This window comes from Poromitra crassiceps (genome assembly GCF_964638095.1).
Source record: "Poromitra crassiceps genome assembly, chromosome: 29".
Classification (NCBI taxonomy): Eukaryota; Metazoa; Chordata; class Actinopteri; order Beryciformes; family Melamphaidae; genus Poromitra; species Poromitra crassiceps.
In genome coordinates, this window is record NC_139641.1 from 14,921,366 (window position 1) to 14,943,865 (window position 22,500).

A 22,500-nucleotide genomic window follows, 5' to 3' on the forward strand; every position below is an offset into this window, starting at 1 on the left:
ACAAAAATACGCAGTGTTGGGGGTAACTCATTACAAAAGTAACATATTACATGTAATATATTACTTTTAGCAGTAACTCAGTAATATAACTTATTACCTATAGGATTTCAGTAATATTATACCAGTTACTTTGTCAAGTAACTCAAGTTACAAATTGAGTTACTTTTTTTATTTTTATCAAAGCACCATCAAATACCGTAAATTCCGGACTATAAGCCGCACCGGTGTATAAGCCGCACCTGCAAAGTTGACTATTTTTTTCTTATATAAGCCGCACCGGACTATAAGCCGCGGGTGTTTTAATGTTTTTTTTTTTTTTTTTTTTTTTTTTAATGTTTAATTACCATATGTAAGGGTTCATGCACAGAGGGGATTGTCGGGAAAGAGATGGCTGTTTGAGGAAGCTCCCATTTATTAACATTTCAACAAAACAACATAACACAACACCACCTGTGTTGTTTTTTACAGTGCACACAGTGTCATACAGTGTCATACAGTGTGGTGAAAAGAGGGCAAGAGAGGAAATTAAAACTTATTATAGTTATATAGGATTTATAGTTAGAAAGAGTGCTAAAAAAGAGAGATTTTTTTTTTTTTTTTTTTTTTAATCCATAGATAAGCCGCACCGTTATATAAGCCGCAGGGGCCAAAAAAGGCCAAAAAACGGGAAAAAAGGTGCGGCTTATAGTCCGGAATTTACGGTAATCAAACTATGTGTTTTTATGCAAATAACCACTATAGATGACAATAACAAAGGAAAATAATAACATTTAGAATTTTGGATTGTTTACACTGACTTCAAGGCGGTTGAAATTATTTTTCGGGATGTTCCGGGGCGGCCATGTCATTCTGCTGCTGCTGTTGTTTTGGTAAAAGTAATCCAAAAAAGTAATGTAATAAGTAACGAGTTACTCTACACAGACAGTAATATTGTAAAGTAACTTATTACTTTCAAATGAAAGTAACTAGTAATATGTAATATATTACATTTTGAAAGTAACATGCCCAACACTGAAAATACGTCATCCCTGCAGTACTCTATGGTGCTGGTCAAGACCGCTTCTTAAGATCAGTTTATCCCATAATATATGTATATATATATAATATATATATATTATAATATATATATATATAATATATATAATATATATATATAATATATATAATATATATATAATATATATATATATAATATGTACACACTCTTGTACCTTGTACTTTTCCCCCCGTTTCTCAATGTTTTTTCAACTCTGAATCAAATGGTTTTATGGTCACGATTCTCTGGAAGAACAGTTGGCATGGTTCCAGGCTTAAAACGCTTTAGATAAGGATTTTTCAAAACGTGATGAGAAAAACGAAAGGGGGAAAAAAACCAAGGTGACGTCACGATGTCATGTGACACGATGTCATGTGACTGCTGAGCTCTATGCTGAATTGAAGTCATGATGATGGCTGATGAGGTGAATTGGAATCAGAATTAGCTTTGATGGCAAAGTACATGTACAGTATGTACACATGCAAGAAGTTGGACTCCGGTGACTTTGGACTGTGGTGAGTGATGATGGCTGACTACTAGGGATGTCACAATATATCGTCCCACAATACATCGCGATATCAAAATGTGACAATATGTATTGTTGAGATGAAATCTCATATCGTGAGAAAAAGAAGCTGAACATGGTGGCACTGATCTGCATCTGATTGCATGCTCGCTCTCCTTTTCATTGCTTTGTTTGAACAGACGAGGGACGTTACAGACACGGAGGATGAAAATGGTGAAATGACTCAAATTAGCGTGGAGGATGCCCCCTCAACTTACAAATCGATCGCAAAAAAATATTGTTAAAATATCGTATCGTTATCGTGAACCCAATATCGTGTATCGTATCGTATCGTGAACTGAGTGTATCGGGACACCCCTACTGACTACCTCATCTGAGCACCAACTTTTTCTCCTGTGTGTTTGTGCATGCATGCGCGCGCGCGTGTGTGTGGATGTGTGTGTGTGTGCGTGCGTGTGATGATGGCTGATGAGGTGAGCCTTGACTTACATTGGTTGAGCAGAGCTCCATCCTCTTCTCCTCAGGGTCCACTATAGAGTGTTCCTTCACATAGGTCCTGGTCTGGATGGGGCCCAGGATCTGAGGTCAAAGGACACTGAGTCATACACAAAATAGTAACGTGTGTGTGTGTGTGTGTGTGTGTGTGTGTGTGTGTGTGTGTGTGTGTGTGTGTGTGTGTGTGTGTGTGCGTGTGTGTGTGCGTGTCTTCGTGTGTGTGTCTGTGTGTGTCTGTGTGCGTGTGTGTGTGTGTGTTGATGACTGACCGCCCTCACGATGCCGGGCAGGCCCCACTCTGTGCTGAGCAGGCGGTGGCTGTGCAGGCGGCCCTCTGTGTCCAGGCTGCGCTCCAGCACGTCCACCCCCACCACGTTAGGGTTCATGGGGTTCGGGTACTTCCTCATCGCCGCCTTGATCACCGTCTCCCACGGGTAACTGCACAAAAACACACAAACACATGCTATTGGTTAAAAGAGACCAGGCGACAAACAGCTGATTATTCAATTGAAACCCAGAAGTTGACAGCTTATTGTGAGCATGTGAGCAGATTGAAGGGTGGAGAAATAAGGAGTGAACTGAGGAAGTGTAAAGTGCAGATTATAGTCTTCCTGACTGAACTTACATTAGAACTTCATTTGGCGAAGTACTCAAAACACATTTTTTTGTGATACATTTATAGATATATATATTAGCATAGCATCACATCACTGCTCACATCACCTCTCAGCCCACACACCTCCAGTGTAAAGCCTATCACATCGTTTCTCACCCCCACTGTAAGCCAATCGATTGGCTGCGGTCTTCTTAAATATGCCTTTTCTGTCTCATTCAGCCTCTCAACACCGCTGCTGTCTGTCTCGCACCCTCCTCCTCCCCCTCTCCTCCCAGTCTTTGCAGACTCCTCCTCCCCCTCTCCTCCCGGTCATCGCAGACCTATCCGATTCTTCAGTCGGAAGAGTCTCATCATGATGAGTCTCAGAAGGAGATCACCAGCACCACCAGTATCTAGACTCACTCCACAGGGGGATATATCTGGATGCTGCTCAGGGCTGATGCAGCTCTATATCTCAATATATCCCTGTGGTGTCTAAGTGCCAAAGACTAATAACAATACCTTATTCTCATCATACTTTCTGTAACGCATCATTCACTTGATTGTAATAAATATTATTTCATTCATTCACTAGTCTCTCCTGATTGAACTATATGTCTGTCTGTGGCCAGACTTCGTGAACGTGCAGCATCAAAACCATGCAAAACTTTACAGGTGTGTTGTTGATAGGGGTGTCACGATACACTCAGTGCACGATACGATACGATACACGATATTGGGTTCACGATAGGGATGTCAATTTTCGGTTAATTTCACTTTCGATTAACCGACGCTAATAATCGATTAACCTATCGGTTAATTGATAATTTTTTAATATTAAAAAAAAAAAAAAAAAAATTTTTTTTTTTTTTTTTGTCTATTTACTCAATGAACTCATGCCCAAACAAGGCGTGTCTATTTAGATGCTGAAATGTTAATGCTTTTTGTGTTAGAATTTCTAACACAAAAAGCATTAACAAGCATTAACAAAAAGCATCAACATTTCAACACAAATTCTTTTTGTGTTAGAATTTCTAACACAAAAAGCATTAACATTTCAGCATCTAAATAGACACGCCTTGTTTGGGCATGAGCTCATTGAGTAAATAGACCAAAACGAATATTAACTGATAGACCGACAGCAATAACCGAACAACGACGTTAGCGACGGTTAATCGATTAACGGTTAACCGTTGACATCCCTAGTTCACGATAACGATACGATAAGATATTTTACCAATATTTTTTTGCGATTGATTTGTACGTTGAGGGGGCATCCTCCACGGTAATTTGAGTCATTTCACCATTTTCATCCTCCGTGTCTGTAACGTCCCTTGTCTGTTCAAACAAAGCAATGAAAAGAAGAGCGAGCATGCAATCAGATGCAGATCAGTGCCACCATGTTCAGCTTCTTTTTCTAACAATATGAGATTTCATCTCAACGATACATATTGTCACGTTTTGATGTCGCGATATATTGTGACATCCCTAGTTGTTGACATCAAAATGAAGGACAATTTCAAAAAATGCCGTGTGTGAGCCGAGCATCTCCCCCCCCCCCCCCAAACACACACACACACACACACAGACACTGGCCCTCCACTCGACACCCATGGCGCGATCGCAAGATGGTCTCTGCTTACTTTTTTAGTTTGCTGTGACTAAATGAACAGCAGACACTGTTAGGAGAGGTTCAACCCCAAACCATGGCCTCCCTGGACTCCCTGGCAGTATTTACAATGAATGTTTTTTTTTTCAAAATATCTAATAGGCCTATAATAATATAATATAATATAATAATATTATACAAATAATATATATCATCTAATATAGGCTACTCTCAGCCCAACCCAACCCATTCTCAAAAATCTGTCCCATCTACTTTTCATCTACATCTACATTGACTCAAGTAGAGATAGCAGGTGAAATCATGGGGGCCATAGAGACCACTGTTAGCCTATATCACTGTTCAGTGTTCAGTTATAATTCACAAGAAATGTGCTGTGTTAGAATGAATGACCAATTTAGCCAAGAGGTTTCACTCTCACTGCAAACCGTTATAAACGCCAGTGCTAAATCCCTGTGGGGGGTCTGGTCGCTGTATGGGGTCTGTCTGTGTGTGTCTATTGGCGATTGACAAACAATATAGGCTATTTAAGCCCCTCTGATCTGGCTCATTGAAAGACTCATTGGGAAGTCCATTAGGCCTGCTGCAATATGGCTTTAAGAGCAGGTGGACTCGAACATGCTAAAGGAGTTGAGCTAGGCCTATATATTGGAAAATTTTGAATATCCTCATAGCGCTGCATAATAGTTTATTAGCCTAAATAAACCAAACGCGGGCGGTGTTTCGTGACCGACCTGAAAACGTGCTCCGTGCTCCAGATCTTCATTTTGTAAGCGACAATCTGGACCTGATCGCGGGAATGACGACCTGCTCCATCCGAGAGAGACAGACGCTACTTCAGCAGCCCACCACCATGTTGTAGCTGAGGACGAGATGATTGAGATAGCTGCAGCTGCAGTGGATCAGCGGGTGAAGGCCTGTGATGATGGCACCGCACGGCCATCAGTGTGCGTTCGGTCCAGAAGGAGCGCTCCTCTCTCTCCTCCTCTGCATACTGCGCAAAATACTCCGCGTACCCCCTCTGAAGCAGCAGGGCTTGCAATGGAAGCTCGTATAGACAAGCCGGTAATAACGGCTAGCCACCAACAAGCCAGCAGGACAGGACGGACCTCCGATCAAAGTTTTCGGAATACAAGCCTTATTGGCGCAACGTTTGGGTTGTTCCGGCTGACTTTGCGCACTGGATGATCTCCCATACTCTTCTTAGGAAGACACGTGGAAGACATTAAAATACAGGAACTAGGACCTCTTGTTCTGTAGCTGTTGATGTAGCCGGTTGCTGCATCCGTCTTTTGCTGTGCGCATGCGCTATGCATCTCTCTCCATCCTCCCTGGCGCTCGGTCGGTCGCATCAAAATGAGCAGAGCTGTATCAAGCTGGCCAGAGTTAGCGAGGGAGATACCGACAATAGAGTGATTCTGCCTTCAGAATAAAAGCATCAATACGGTCTCCTAGAGTAGCCTATATGCTGTAGAGAGAAGAAGAGTAGAGTGCCCTGGAATGAGTATTTTAACATGCAGTCTACTGCCTAAGCAGTAAGCACTCAACAAAGAAAGAACAGTCTGTTTAGGCTAATAAAACTGTAGCTGCAAAATAGATCCATCCTGTAATTTAGATCAGGAATATTGCCCAAGGCAAGGCCTAGGCTATATTCTGGTTTTGGCACCTGTAGGCTATGTATAGCCATAAGTCCTATTCTTTGTTTTGTGCTAGACCTATAGGCTACTACATTTATGCCTATTGCCCCTTAATATAATTTGTTTTCATTTGGTGCTGTGGTTTAAACTTTTATTTATTTATTTATTTATTTATTTATTTATTTATTTATTTATTTATTTATTTATTTATTTATTTATTTATTTAAGATCCCCGTTAACCACTGCCTCAAGCAGCGATGATTCTTCCTGGGGTCTGAAATTACAATATAAAATTCAAGAAACAAAAAATTGAAAATAAAAATACATAATGAAATCAAATAATACAACAATAACCAGAAACATTACACAGAAAATAAACTTGCCAAAAACAGCTTTGAAGACGTTTCTCGCGTCCACTGATTTCACGGGTTTTATTTTATAAAGTTTTACCGGGGTATAATGCTGTAATTGTCGCTGTCTTGACGCTGTATGAACCAGAAGCGCAGCAGAGACGAGTATGGTCCCCTGCATAAGAAATTGATGCAATCGCCGTTCAGTCTAACGGCCCGTTTATTTCATATAGGTTAAGGGACCATTCATCTATTTTTTTAATTGCATTTATTTTAAATGATATAGGCTATCTACTGATTGCAAGAGGGATTAGCGCACTGCATGACCTTGCACTGAATGTCACTATAGACGGATTTTTATCCACCGACACGGTAGGTAAGCAGCATCTTCATTCGCGTGTGACTATTAACGTTAGACGAAACGTGGCATATGTCGCCTGTTGGCGTGGTTCGGTTGATTGTACGGGCCCAAATCCGTTCGTTAAAATGCATATAGCCTAGGCTATAGGCTATATCAGGTTTGGTTTGGAGACATTCGAATAGAGGACTGTTGGTTTTACTTGAAGGCCAGACTGCATGCCGCAGAATGCAAACTCACGATGTAGCTATTATAGCCATAAACAGAAGACTCTTGTAAAATATGTTAATATTCTGCTATTCAAACAGAGGCGCGGGTGGGACTTGGTTTGTGCATTGCGGGGGGAGCGCACGGCGCACGGCAGACCGCTGCACAATGCAGATGCTGCATCAGTGCCTGATCCACTCCGGGGTGGTGGAGGAGGAGGGGGGTCGTCATTTCATCTTGTTTAGGATAATTAAATCCCACTGTGTGACCATGTGTGTGATGCCTTCGTGGTGCCTTCATGGTCATTATCAGCCTATATGCGTCCGTCTGGACCCTATAGGCTTTACTCCATGACCTACTTCAAGGTAAAGTGGGACACAAGCGAGGCAGGCAAGCCCACCGATGGTAATAAACACTGGTGGTTGGCTGGTGGTCGTGCTCAAGCCAAAAATCTGCTGACACATGCGCTCTCCTGCCCAGTCCTCCCCCAGCCTTTGTGCGCAGTGAAGCCTATAGTAGGCTATAGCCTATCCATCTTGGTGCCATCCAAGTCTCATATAACTATATGGCTTCTGTAGGGTCTGTGCCTATAGACTACTGTAGGCCTATAGCCTATTCTCTACTTGGTACTAATTTTAAATCCTTTTCACCAATGACTCAAAATGCAATGTTATGTTATGTCTACTCCACACATTATGTTCTGGTTTTAAAACGATTCAGCACTTCTTTGGCCATGTTCACATTACAGGCAAATCCGATTTGCTGCTAAAGTCATTAATCATCATTATCTTGATTGGTTTCCCAAATCTGATTTGGGAGTGTGTCCACACTGCCACAAATCTGATTTTCAAGTCAGATCTGTGTGTCCAGACCAGACCTCCATATGTGGTTTGGGACAAGTGACACAAATCAGACTTGGAGCATCCAGACTCATCAAACCAATCTGGATAGAAGCATTAATAGGTCATTAAAGTTCACAAATCAGATTTGGCCTCCTAGTCTGAACATGGCCAAAGACTGTTGATTTCTGATCTCTTTGGGAGACACATTGGCCTCAGCTGTCTGTGAAAAAGTGCTGGCTGCTGGCCTGGCCAATCAACTCGATCTCACCCGATTGCGTACAAATAGCCTACCACAGTTTTACACTTTCAAAATGCATGCATTTGGGCTGCAAAAGTCAAATTTCACGTGCAGTTTATACGCATTTTACATGTGATATCCTTGTCCACAGGACAGTGGATTGGGTTCAAGGAAAGCCATTTGATTAGGGTTAGGGTTTGGGTATGGGTCAGTCAGGGTTAAACGGGGCCCATGATGGCTCCTTGGCGGAGCCTAGGAAGCGCTGGCCCACGGCTTTGGCCGGGGGTTAGAAAGCCCAGTGCTTCCAACGCCGTTAGGAGGCCACGGTGAGCCCACCCAGCAGGTGCCCGCCCGGCCCCAGTGTGAGCCCAGTGTCTGCGCTGGAGCCTTGAGGCAGCAATACACTGCACGCAATTTGGACATTTGGCGTATTGACTCCACGTTATTTTGATAGTGGGAAAGCGTGTTATTTATTTGTACTATTATTGAAGAAATTGGGCTGGGCTAATAGCTGAGTGGTAATGGTAATGACACTACACCTCTGTTTCATTTCAGGTCGCCCACCGCAGCCATGGAGATTGTCACTCATTTAATCAATGACACCATAGAATTCTACAAATGGAGCCTCACTATTGCAGGTGATCATGTAATGTATTTGGTGTGTGTGTGTGTGTGTGTGTGTGTGTGTGTGTGTGTGTGTGTGTGTGTGTGTGTGTGTGTGTGTGTGTGTGTGTGTGTGTGTGTGTGTGTGTGTGTGTATGTCTCTTAGTGGAGACTGCCCCCTCCACAGTCACGCATGTTGTCCCTCAAGGTTCTGTACTGGGCCCATAACTGTGTTACATGCTTCGCTTTGCTTATTATATATGATCATACTTATTGTAATTCTATTTTAATTATTTAACTTCCAATTACATTTCACACATCCAGCACATGTTAGTGTTACCTAAGCTGTTGCTGTCTTTGCCTGTCTTGCCTTTCACTCTGAACAGCAGCCAGGGATGTTCAGCTTGGCCATTCTCTCTCCTTTGCCAGACGAGCTAGAGCTGCTAATGTAGCCTGTGCTGTGTTGACAGTCCTGGCAGCAACTCATGTTAAGCTCCATCGCCCCCAGGGGTGGAGGCAGGCCCAGGGTGGAGGCAGGCCCAGGGGTGGAGGCAGGCCAGCCAGGGTAGAGGCAGGCCCAGGGGTGGAGGCAGGCCCAGGGGTGGAGGCAGGCCCAGGGTAGAGGCAGGCCCAGGGGTGGAGGCAGGCCCAGGGGTGGAGGCAGGCCCAGGGGTGGAGGCAGGATACCATCTCACAATCTCCTGCTTGCAAAGCGCACCTGTTCACCATCTCCAGTTAGCGCATGCCCTTTGGCAAGCGTGACATTGTAGGATCGAATCCCGCCTCCACCCCTGGCCAAGCTTAAAGATTGTGGTGTAGGTAAAAAGAAAAAAAAAATACATATATATATATATATATATATATATATATATATATATATATATATATATATATATATACAGGGCTTAAAATTTACTTTGCAAACTGGGGGGAAATTCCCCCCTTATGTTCTTCAGATTGGGGGGATTTATAGACTTTGGGTGGGATTTTTTTCAGCCAATATGATAACCGGTAAATATCTGCTTCTCCTGTCCGATAACAGATACGATACCGAATAATAATTTCACATTTTTGTCTTTACTTAACCTGTAGTTTATGCACACCTGGGCTATTATAATATGATATGAGTGTTTTAGTCAAGTGTATCACTCAATACAATTAATAAAGGCTTTAATACAACGAAAAGCCTATGGCTGCTTAGTCTCCAGATAAAACACAATGACAAAAGGGATGTAAAGTCATGGATAGTTAAAAAGGTGACAGATACCAGGGCAGACACAAATCATTCACTTAAGTGCCCTATTTTAGGATGAAAAAGGTGACTCACTGTTACCTAAAGGTGACTAGTTTGCATCCCTGCTTATTCTTATTCGCTTCAGGTTATATTCTTTTTGTACGTCGATTTTCTTTTTGCAAATGAGGCAGGCGGCATTCTCTTTGAACTTAGGGTTGCCAACTTCTTGAAATGGAAATAAGGAACCCTATGGAAGAAAAACAATAAACAGTAGTGCAAATGACATTTTGATATAATTTATCTTCACATTGGCATGTAGCCTACAGTGCAAACAACAATTTTACACAGCTATTATTTTGAATAGAACAGACAAGAGTTTACATCGTTAGTGCAAAACATTTTAGATTTCAGATTAAATCTTCTGAATAAAATGACAATTATTGAAGTATGGATTTAGACTGAGGATATTACTGTAGCCTATAGGACGAATCAGCGTGACGTCACTTGCCACGCAGAAATGTGGAACCCCGCGGCAGTTAATAGTATGAGTTGTGCCAAACAAACGTTAATAATATCTCAAAAACTATACATGACATCGCTTATATTTTGACATTCTGAGTGAGAGCAGAATTAGCTCAAGAATTTGATGTATAATATATGCATGTCGTGTTAAAATTGTGTGAACTGTCGCAGTTTTTAAAATGTAAACAGAGTTAGCCGGCTAGAGTCAGACACTCACGCCTCGCGCCACTCGGGCTCCATAGGGTTCCATTTCCGTTGCCACCCAGTGTTTGTTTACCAAAATGCTGCCCGGTTGAGAAAAACACTGCTGCTCAGACTCTATGGGCCCACCAGGCAGTAGGTGCTGCTCAGACTCTATGGGCCCACCAGGAAGTAGGTGCTGCTCAGACTCTATGGGCCCACCAGGAAGTAGGTGCTGCTCAGACTCTATGGGCCCACCAGGCAGTAGGTGCTGCTCAGACTCTATGGGCCCACCAGGAAGTAGGTGCTGCTCAGACTCTATGGGCCCACCAGGAAGTAGGTGCTGCTCAGACTCTATGGGCCCACCAGGAAGTAGGTGCTGCTCAGACTCTATGGGCCCACCAGGAAGTAGGTGCTGCTCAGACTCTATGGGCCCACCAGGCAGTAGGTGCTGCTCAGACTCTATGGGCCCACCAGGAAGTAGGTGCTGCTCAGACTCTATGGGCCCACCAGGAAGTAGGTGCTGCTCAGACTCTATGGGCCCACCAGGCAGTAGGTGCTGCTCAGACTCTATGGGCCCACCAGGAAGTAGGTGCTGCTCAGACTCTATGGGCCCACCAGGAAGTAGGTGCTGCTCAGACTCTATGGGCCCACCAGGAAGTAGGTGCTGCTCAGACTCTATGGGCCCACCAGGAAGTAGGTGCTGCTCAGACTCTATGGGCCCACCAGGCAGTAGGTGCTGCTCAGACTCTATGGGCCCACCAGGCAGTAGGTGCTGCTCAGACTCTATGGGCCCACCAGGAAGTAGGTGCTGCTCAGACTCTATGGGCCCACCAGGCAGTAGGTGCTGCTCAGACTCTATGGGCCCACCAGGCAGTAGGTGCTGCTCAGACTCTATGGGCCCACCAGGAAGTAGGTGCTGCTCAGACTCTATGGGCCCACCAGGAAGTAGGTACTGCTCAGACTCTATGGGCCCACCAGGAAGTAGGAGTTGAAACCTTTTCGGCACATGCGCTTAGTCTCGAGCCGTTTCCACCGCTTTTGGACCTGCGGGCATAAACCAAGGAACCGGAACCCGTTTACCGGATACATGTGCGGCGGAAAAAAATCATCAGTGTAGTTAACGTTAGCTAACTAGAGCCTGATAACACGAGGTGACTTAACGTTAAAAAGGATTGGAATGAATTGGCCGCCATCTTGGAACACTGTTTCCTGGGGCCGGTTGCACCAACTGGTCTTACGACTGGTCTTAAGTTAAGTCGGTCGTAACTTTACCACCTAACAGCTACGCCGGTTGCACCAACAGGGCATAAGCCTTTTTCTCACTAAGACCGGTCGTAAATATTATGCCTAGTCCAGAGCAGGCGTAAGGTGCAGTATAGACGGTTTTCACCTGTGTGTTGCGCAATAGCTACAACCCCTCAGCACTCTGGCTGTATTCAGACCCGACTGGAAACTGGAAACCGGAGTACGTTATAAACGTTATAAATATAGTCACGTTATAAACAACTAACCAATGCTGGGGGTCCGTATGGAAAGTGGAAATCGAAATGGTTAAAAGTTAAATCAATTTGGTCATTCAGTGGCGTTTTACTGCCATGTAAAGACAAGTAACAGTTAGCCGCTAACATTAGCCACACTATTACAGCCGATTACCCATCAGCGGAGCGTCATTTGACGTCAGCACACTCTTCTAAACAGGTCGCGTGCCGCATTCCAGTGGGCATTCCCATGCTTTCACATGGACGCGCATCGATACGACCGGCGTAGTTAAGACCAGACGTAAGCCCTGTTGGTGCAACAGGCGTAAGTCCACTCTAAAGACTGGTCCTAAGACCGACGTAGGAGTTACGACCAGGCATAGTTAAGACCAGTTGGTGCAACCAGCCCCAGGTTTCTTTATACCTCCATGGTCTCTGCACTCGACCACACTCGGCTGAACTCCAGTAAACTGACATTGTACTCTGGGCCAGACTCTGGGAACAGTCGGGTATTAAAATGTGTGAGAACTTCTGTCCCCGCAGACAAGCGAGTGGAGAAATGGCCTCTGATGGACAACCCTCTGCCCACGCTGGCCATCAGCACCTCCTACCTGCTGTTCCTCTGGCTGGGGCCCAAATATATGAAGAACCGAGAGCCCTTCCAGCTCCGCAAGACCCTCATCGTCTACAACTTCAGCATGGTCTTCCTCAACTTCTTCATCTGCAAAGAGGTACAGTGGCTCCCTGTGACCATCACTTTCAGCAAACATGATTATGGCCGGGAAAATATTGATATTAGGGATTGAACGATGTATCGAAATTGCGATACAAAAAGCGGGCAATATATCGCTTTGACATAAGACCGTATGAGCAACGTTTTTTCAATCCCCACAACCACAAATACTCCCACCTCTTTTAACAGCCAGGTCAAAAAGGTGGTAAACGCCGTAAAATTCAACTTGCACAACTTTAAGCACATCAGAAACAGCATGACCCAAAACGCAGCCAGATCATTTCTGCACTCCATGATCTTCTCTCACATAGAGTAACTGTCTCAGCAGCTGCTCGCTCGCCTGCTCTTCCACTCTGAACAAAACACTGAACAGTCTGCTTCACAAATATTATTTTGAAGCACACTTGTAATATAAATTCACAGATCATGCAAATTGCTGAATGTGCATTTACAAACTGCTTCTCATTTGTGACCCTCTTTCTACATTTGTGAGAGAAATCTGTGTGGTGAATTTTGAGACTCCCCTGACGTCGCAGGTCAACGAACGTCACCATTGGCTGATAAAGCTGTCAATCAAATGTATGATTCTGATTGACAGATTCATCAGCCAATCAGGTGTGATTGCTTTCAGCCAATCACATCTGAAAGCATTTGAAATACTCAAACTCCCAAGGTTCCTGTCGGCAATGGGTCACTTCTCCTCTCCTAAATTGGGCACGGGCTGTGGAGAGACTGCTTTTAAATGGTTGTTTCACGCAGGAATATCATTCTAACGCCTAAACTACTAGCTTCCGTAGGGAGATTATTATATCTTCGGATCTGCAATCGGACGTCGGAGATGATGGAAAGGATTTCTCTGTACCTCGTTCAACCTAATTAAAAACAGCCCACTCTCATCAGAAGGTGTGACATATGTTAATACCTTTCCAGTGTCCAATTATTCCAGATATATGAAAAATCAATACAACAAGCAATTCTGATATTTAGAACATTATTTTATATAGAGGATTTAGCATATTCAGTACAAAGACAGATCAAGTATTTATATTACCCATTCAGAGATCTCTGAGGTGGATTTTCCAGTGGTCTCTCCCTCACAGCAAAATATGTAGCAGGTCAAAAGAAGACCCCTGCAAACCGACCCCCCCCTTTTCTTTTGCCTGTGCTTTTAAAGTACATTTCCTTGGGGCGTCTGTCTTCCGGTATGGTTCCTCCTCCATCTAGTGTCATCCTTCACTGCTGTGCTGTCATTGGTTGGTCCTATCATCTCTCCCTTCTGTCACTCCTATTTGGCAGGCGTGTTTTTCTCCCCCTCTTGTCCACATCCTGTGACCTGGCTTCCACTGGAGGTCACAGCACTAACCTTCTCCTTGAAATAGTTATCTATTGGTTCCTATCTACCAAAGCAACTGTTAATATATTTACTTTAAATTCCTATTTTGATTCTTATAATTTGGGTCAGCTAATTTAGCTATTTACCTATTAAAGTCCTAGTTTAGAACATTATGTAAGGTTATTGTTAGACTTGATAAACTTAAACTATATTCTGGATAAGATCAAATTCAGCTAAATCATGGGTTAATCCCAGTCTGAACTGGATTTAAAACATCTTACAGTTCAAACTTACTATCCTCTTGGTCGAAAACCACCTCTAGGAGGTGTAAAAAAGAGCAAGAGGACAGTTTCTTATAGTTAAATTCAACAAATCAGAGAAAAACTCACCCCGTTTAAACCGGATGAGAAACTCTTATCAAATACCACTTATCAACTAATTCGACTATACCTTTATTTTCCATTCTATAATTACAATAATATCAATAGGCTATCATTTATCTAAATATTATAGCACTCTCCTATCGTGCAGCAAGTGGGACAAATTGAAGTTAATCAACACACAACATCAGACTCTCCTCTCATTGGTGCTGTGTCCTTGAGCATATCTTCTCTTTTCTGTGGAAAAATCAGCGCATCTAATGTATGCTCTTAAACTTTATTTCATATCAGATATCCAATCATCTCAGTCAATCAGTAAGATATATATACACAATATGCATCAATATACATACAACACTGTGATGCTTCTCACAGAAACCCCTCATGCTCTGGGGGCTTTGTGGAATGTGTCTCCCACCTCCTCTGTTGATGCTCTGCAGCCATTTGTCTTAGAGAAAGCCATAAACTCTGTGTTGTTTTCCAGTCATATCCCACAGTGACTAAGTGACTGAGCAGAGACATTAAAAGAATGTCCTTTTGTCAGCCGATCTCCGTGACCTCTGCCCCAACCATATCCTAAATGACCGTCCTTGTGCAGCTTATCCACCCGGCCATCCGAGACCCTGTGTAATGTTCTCCAGACCTTCCTTAAACAGCTTAAAATAACAGTTTGTCACACACAAAGCATTGTTCAACTCCACAGACCCTTCTAATGGTTAATTCCCATGGTCAGCACGTCTCCTAATGGAAATGAAGAAAGTTCATCATTACACAAACTCAGCCGCTCCTCCAATGACCTAGAACAGAACATTTAAACATAATTAAAGATATATTTGAATTAACAAATGACAAGATCATCTCTGTAATTGCATATTTTCATATCAGCATGTAGGGCCGCCATGCTGAAGTATCTGCCTCTTGTTGAGTCCAACCTGGGCCTATGGAGAAATGTTTGATCAAAATACCATAGATTGGGGAGAGAAATCTATCAATCCCCCTTTCACACCTATTCTATAGGTGTGAACTTTACTCCATTATTTCGTCCCAATGCGGCACCGGACGGTCCAATTACTTCTCCTGAAACATAGCATATTATAGCACTGTGATTTGAGTTATCTTAAACATATTCTTCAACTTGGCTCTTCATCTTTGCTCCTTATTGAATCTAACATAACCCCCAGTTGAAACCCCCCTAACGACAACATTCAGTTCATTTAGTAGCATAACTGTTCCCATATCTTTCCTGGAACCCACTTAGACAACATTAAACCTCAGCACAAACACAACTTAACCCCATTAGTGCATGTATTCATTTCCAAATTCGTCATATTTTGGTTGCCCCCTTGTCCCAATTTGCACCCATACCCCCTTGATTCCATTTGTAACCAAATGAATGCATGATGATTTGCTTAGATCCCACCATGCAAAAATGAAACCCACATACTCAAGATTGGACCTGTGCTGCAAACATTTGATTTCACAATGTGCCTGTATTTTAAACAAAATAATTTCTTGTATTTTTATTAGTACAACAAGTACGCACGTACGGCAGATAATGTTTGAGATACTCTGTGAGTACATATCCAATTGTTTACTTTATAATTTGTTTGCAATGCACCTCATAAACAAGATGGCTCCTGAGTGAACATTCACAGCTTACAGAGAGACAATGTATTGACCTTGTAGACTTGTGGCAATAAACAATGGGGCGGAGGGTAACCCCAGAAGGTGCTGTGAGTGGGGGAGGGGCGGGCTAGACCCCTGGCAGTTCACTTGAGTAATTTTGGGGATGGCATAACCCCACTAGGTAAAACAGTGAGGGCCAACATTGTTCACAATACTGCAAACGCAAACTCAAGACTGTCTGTCCTCAGAGGGCATTGACTTATTTATAAATACTTTTAAAAACATCTCCAGCGTACTTTAAGTATAAATTTAACTATGTGTAGCTTTTCTCAAACGGAAAAATGATAGTGTACCTTACCTGGGTCTGAGCTAGTTCTTCTATAGGGACGACAGAGAGAATTTTCAAGTTAATCAACAAACCCTTCATTTATGCAAAGTTGTCAACTAAACAAACTCATCATATAACTATTGTTCTTTTATGTGTTACTGCAAACTTTCTATTCAGTACGTATTACTATATAATGTACAGTATTCAGTGTTCCCCACTGCTGTAATTTCCCAGTCCAATCTATTTTTCATAACTCATTATATCTGACACTTCGTCAGTGTGTTTTTTGCTGAGATTTAACCCTCCATCTGGGTCCATTCTATATTCTATGCATTCATTCACCATGCATTCCACAATGTATGGGGACCCCCCTTTGGTCTAAATTAATCAAACAACTATCAATAATCATTAGATCAATTGACACCTCAAACGAGTAACAGACATCACTTCCCATATCACAGCCACACCGACAAAACACAGCACCATTTCGCCAATCTAAATATTATAATCAATGCTTTCATTCTCCATAGAAACAATGAACGTTCACGCCCCATACTATCAGCATTGTATTCCCAACCATCCACATAAAAACCCACATTCCACAAACTTCATCACACATATCAACCCACTCAAATCCTATCTGTCTGTAATTATCACACTCAAATCAACTCAAACATTCATGAACTTATCCCTAGATAATCAGCCACTTAGAGCAGCCTCCTGGTGTAATGCCTTGCAGCCTATAGGCTACTACCCGAGCAGCCCCCCTTGGATCAAACTGTACATTACCAAAGTAACGCGAGACACACTCAATCACAAACATACATACGGTACATACATGCTCTCCCCTTTTCGCGCACACAGACACATTACTCCATTCTCCTATCCGCACAGGCATAGAGACACACACATTCACCTCAAACAACACAGCGCCTCAAACCCCCCTCCCAAGAACAACAAACATAGCGTTTTTCCAAGCGGTCCACATCCAGACCTAGACGCCGTTCCATCCGGACCGAGCCCTATAACAAACAAATCATTAAATAGTTACATTTTCACGGAGCGTCTTCATTCTAACCGGCACAGGCTTTTCTAGCCTTTACGGTACTACAGGTTTATCTGTCAGGAAGCTCACAGACCAATGCATACACTGTATCTCACCATACGTGATGCTGCTCAGCCAATCTACAAGTGAATCGATTCTGCCTGCTACTGCTTTACAGAGTTAACACATAGACGGACGGAGGAGAGGCAAAACTCAGAGAAATGCGAAAAGTGTGATGTGATCCTGATCATCTGTCTACATGGAAGCGCCACACATGAGCAAACACACACACACTCAAATCCAGACTGAGGGCACACACTGCCCATCGAGATGCGAAGTTTGCTTTGCTTGCGACCAACAGATAAAAGACAAACAAACAGACAGACAGACAGACAGACTAACAGACAGACAAAAACTAAATAAAGGTTGTCGATGTCTGTTTTGATTTAACAGTCAATCGTTTACTACATACAGACATTGTTCCATTAGGCTACTGCAAATTCTTGGCTCCTCACACGGGGATGGAACCGCACGGCCGCTCTATCAACTGAGCTATATTTATTTGAATGCGTAAAGAGCCGGTCATGCTTATATAATCTACCCCGTCTCACGCATACATCATGTCTACTAGTTGGGAGGACATATTATGTGACGCCTATTATATCTATTCGCATAATCCATAGGCCATAGGCCATTAATCCCATTCCATATCTTTACCCTCTAACGAATCCACCACTCTCTTAAAAGATCCATTTATATTTCTAAATAAATCTAACGTTAAAAGCATACGCTATTATTTTGAACTGTCGCGCGACCTTACGCCAATTTGATGGCAAAATAACTCATAGTCTATCTATGGTTCTCCGCTCTGCAGCCCAACTCCGCCAGACAGACTCACAGGCTACTCCTGTATGGACGCCAGAGCCCACTTACCGCGGCCATTTGGCTGCACCCGGACCCTTGGTTAGAAGCTGCGCGCATCAACTTGTGGTGTATTTTTCCACAAACAGTTTTTTCATAAGCGTCAAAATACTGTTGATTCTATTTATATACTATACTCTTACATATTACCGTTCCACTGTGACAGGCGTCCCTGCACAGTGAATTTAAAAATCATTTACATTCATTCTCTTCTTCTCAAACTTACAGCAAAGTTATGGATCATAAAGCAGTATAACACAAAAATACAAAGGAATACTAACCCAACGTGACCTAATCTTGCATTAAATTCACCTTGTTGTTTGAATTTATAGCATAAACCTTTGTGTCTAATTTACATAGCAACATAAATTGGAAGAATCTAAAATTCAACTCAAAATATGGATATCGATATTACTATTATTAGACAATTCTGTGTTATTTCTTCCCCATTATAAATAATCTTTTATGATCTTCTCTATAGCTGATTTTTCACAATTCATAATATAGCAAAACCTTCAGAAATATATTACAATAAAATGCAAAAACCTGAGCATTAATGCCCTCTGTACAAAGCGGAATTCTCCAGAACTCGCCGGTTCTGTATAAATACATATCTTTGCTATGATTTTGGAAAATTACTGTTATTCCTCACATGCATTCGAGAGCTATATGGTCTTGAGGAAATTACTGTTATCCGCTCACATATGCTCGTTCATGGGCAATGGTCTTGAGGTTAATCACTTCTCTCACACGCGATCGGTCCCTTTGGCAGATGTTTTAAAGTACATCTCGCCTACAAATCTTTCCAAAATATCAAAACACGTGTCTGACCAGCTTTGTACCTGTTCCTAAATTTGGTTGATAAATTACAGCATTTGTGGAATCCAGTTAGTGTAACAATAATTTAGAATAGCCAATGCAGATATTTTTATGAAAAAGGTAATCCGTAAACCCTATATTGATATTTTCCCGGGATGTTAAACCACTGTTTTCCTGAAATGCTTTGATCAGAATGCTTACTTTTTTCTCTGGAATCGCGTCGAGGGTCACCATTTGATGGAAAGGATTTCTCTGTACCTCGTTCAACCTAATTAAAAACAGCCCACTCTCATCAGAAGGTGTGACATATGTTAATACCTTTCCAGTGTCCAATTATTCCAGATATATGAAAAATCAATACAACAAGCAATTCTGATATTTAGAACATTATTTTATATAGAGGATTTAGCATATTCAGTACAAAGACAGATCAAGTATTTATATTACCCATTCAGAGATCTCTGAGGTGGATTTTCCAGTGGTCTCTCCCTCACAGCAAAATATGTAGCAGGTCAAAAGAAGACCCCTGCAAACCGACCCCCCCCTTTTCTTTTGCCTGTGCTTTTAAAGTACATTTCCTTGGGGCGTCTGTCTTCCGGTATGGTTCCTCCTCCATCTAGTGTCATCCTTCACTGCTGTGCTGTCATTGGTTGGTCCTATCATCTCTCCCTTCTGTCACTCCTATTTGGCAGGCGTGTTTTTCTCCCCCTCTTGTCCACATCCTGTGACCTGGCTTCCACTGGAGGTCACAGCACTAACCTTCTCCTTGAAATAGTTATCTATTGGTTCCTATCTACCAAAGCAACTGTTAATATATTTACTTTAAATTCCTATTTTGATTCTTATAATTTGGGTCAGCTAATTTAGCTATTTACCTATTAAAGTCCTAGTTTAGAACATTATGTAAGGTTATTGTTAGACTTGATAAACTTAAACTATATTCTGGATAAGATCAAATTCAGCTAAATCATGGGTTAATCCCAGTCTGAACTGGATTTAAAACATCTTACAGTTCAAACTTACTATCCTCTTGGTCGAAAACCACCTCTAGGAGGTGTAAAAAAGAGCAAGAGGACAGTTTCTTATAGTTAAATTCAACAAATCAGAGAAAAACTCACCCCGTTTAAACCGGATGAGAAACTCTTATCAAATACCACTTATCAACTAATTCGACTATACCTTTATTTTCCATTCTATAATTACAATAATATCAATAGGCTATCATTTATCTAAATATTATAGCACTCTCCTATCGTGCAGCAAGTGGGACAAATTGAAGTTAATCAACACACAACATCAGACTCTCCTCTCATTGGTGCTGTGTCCTTGAGCATATCTTCTCTTTTCTGTGGAAAAATCAGCGCATCTAATGTATGCTCTTAAACTTTATTTCATATCAGATATCCAATCATCTCAGTCAATCAGTAAGATATATATACACAATATGCATCAATATACATACAACACTGTGATGCTTCTCACAGAAACCCCTCATGCTCTGGGGGCTTTGTGGAATGTGTCTCCCACCTCCTCTGTTGATGCTCTGCAGCCATTTGTCTTAGAGAAAGCCATAAACTCTGTGTTGTTTTCCAGTCATATCCCACAGTGACTAAGTGACTGAGCAGAGACATTAAAAGAATGTCCTTTTGTCAGCCGATCTCCGTGACCTCTGCCCCAACCATATCCTAAATGACCGTCCTTGTGCAGCTTATCCACCCGGCCATCCGAGACCCTGTGTAATGTTCTCCAGACCTTCCTTAAACAGCTTAAAATAACAGTTTGTCACACACAAAGCATTGTTCAACTCCACAGACCCTTCTAATGGTTAATTCCCATGGTCAGCACGTCTCCTAATGGAAATGAAGAAAGTTCATCATTACACAAACTCAGCCGCTCCTCCAATGACCTAGAACAGAACATTTAAACATAATTAAAGATATATTTGAATTAACAAATGACAAGATCATCTCTGTAATTGCATATTTTCATATCAGCATGTAGGGCCGCCATGCTGAAGTATCTGCCTCTTGTTGAGTCCAACCTGGGCCTATGGAGAAATGTTTGATCAAAATACCATAGATTGGGGAGAGAAATCTATCAGAGACGGGTAGGAGAGCGTTTTAACCAATTGATACCCCAAATTTCGGATACTAAGGTTATGCGACGCTGTTTCGGAGGAACAGCGGAGCAGATGGGGCTATCCACCTACTTTGTCGCTGTGGTCGAACACATGTGTGCTTAGTTATGGAGTAGAATACTACTTCAGTTTATTGTATATTATTGTTGTGTATATGTGTACTATTTGTGAACATGTACATAGGTTCGCTGCATGTATCCCCAAGTCTGCTTTGTAGACACCTTGTTTATTTCTGTTAGTGCCCTGATTGTCTAATTGATGTGCCCAGGCATGATAGACTCCCCCCTGTGGCTACCAGCCTACTTACTGTAAGCCTGTTACAAGCAGCTGAGACTATGGCTGATGATGGTCTGAAGACCCAAACGTTCTTTCTTCTGTTTGTGTCACTTTTTTTGCACTATGGTGAATTAAAGCCGGATTTTTTGCATCCGTAGGCCTAATTTTTTGAAAGTGTGCGAGCCTTCTTCACTCTTTGTTTGGACTATTTACCTGGCCTCACGCACCTTGAGCAATCGTTTGTAAGCCTGAGTCTTTAAAGAGCGCAAACTTCCTCTGTTACTATTGGCTATCCACCTACATACACTGCAACCTAGCCGCATAACGTGACGCCACTTTATACTATACTCCGAGATAATTCTCATACAGTTAAGCGGAGCCACACAGCGTTAGAATCCTCAATAGGTGGAAAACGCTGTTAAAAAAGCTCTCCTACCCGTATCCCACCTCCGATTGCAGATCCGAAGATATGATCGTCCGCCTAGTGAAGCCAGTAATTTAGCCGGAACACCGGCGCTGTTAAAATGATACTGCTGCGTGAAACAACCGTTTAGAAGCAGTCTTTGCACAGCCTGTGCCGTATTGAGGACAGGTCAGGAGAAGCTTCCTAGTGCCGACAGGAACCTTGGGAGTTTGAGTATTTCATGACATGTTTTGCTTCCCAGGTGCGCTGGATTTGCGTTGATCACTGACAGCCGCACGTGTTGTTTGCTCGCCGCGTGCAAGCGGTGCACCATGATAGTGAGATCAAACACACCCTGCTGTAAATTCAGTGCAGGCTGTGCAAAGACTGCTTCTAAACGTTTGCAGCAGTCTCATTTTAACAGCGCCGGCTAAATTACTGGCTTCACTATGCGGACGATCAGATCTTCGGATCTGCAATCGGAGGTGGGATACGGGTAGGAGAGCTTTTTTAACAGCGTTTTCCACCTATTGAGGATTCTAACGCTGTGTGGCGCCACTTTACTGTA

At 42.5% G+C, this 22,500-nt stretch overlaps 2 protein-coding genes across 2 annotated transcripts in view; one reads left to right on the plus strand and one right to left on the minus strand.

The window, feature by feature from the left end:
- LOC310800087 (PRELI domain containing protein 3A-like) overlaps window positions 1-5,045 on the minus strand; it is a gene marked incomplete at both ends in the record, with an annotated part of 9,175 nt that extends 4,130 nt beyond the window's left edge. The window contains 3 exons of the mRNA XM_083662666.1: window positions 2,052-2,141; window positions 2,327-2,495; window positions 5,014-5,045. Coding sequence (XP_083518792.1) covers window positions 2,052-2,141; window positions 2,327-2,495; window positions 5,014-5,045 — 291 coding nt within the window. The remainder of the gene's footprint in view (window positions 1-2,051; window positions 2,142-2,326; window positions 2,496-5,013) is intronic.
- Window positions 5,046-8,482: 3,437 nt separating this feature from the next.
- The window catches only part of LOC310800119 (very long chain fatty acid elongase 4-like), a gene marked incomplete at both ends in the record, with an annotated part of 21,318 nt that continues 7,300 nt past the window's right edge, over window positions 8,483-22,500 (plus strand). Inside the window, 2 exons of the mRNA XM_083662692.1 lie at window positions 8,483-8,549; window positions 12,475-12,662. Coding sequence (XP_083518818.1) covers window positions 8,483-8,549; window positions 12,475-12,662 — 255 coding nt within the window. The remainder of the gene's footprint in view (window positions 8,550-12,474; window positions 12,663-22,500) is intronic.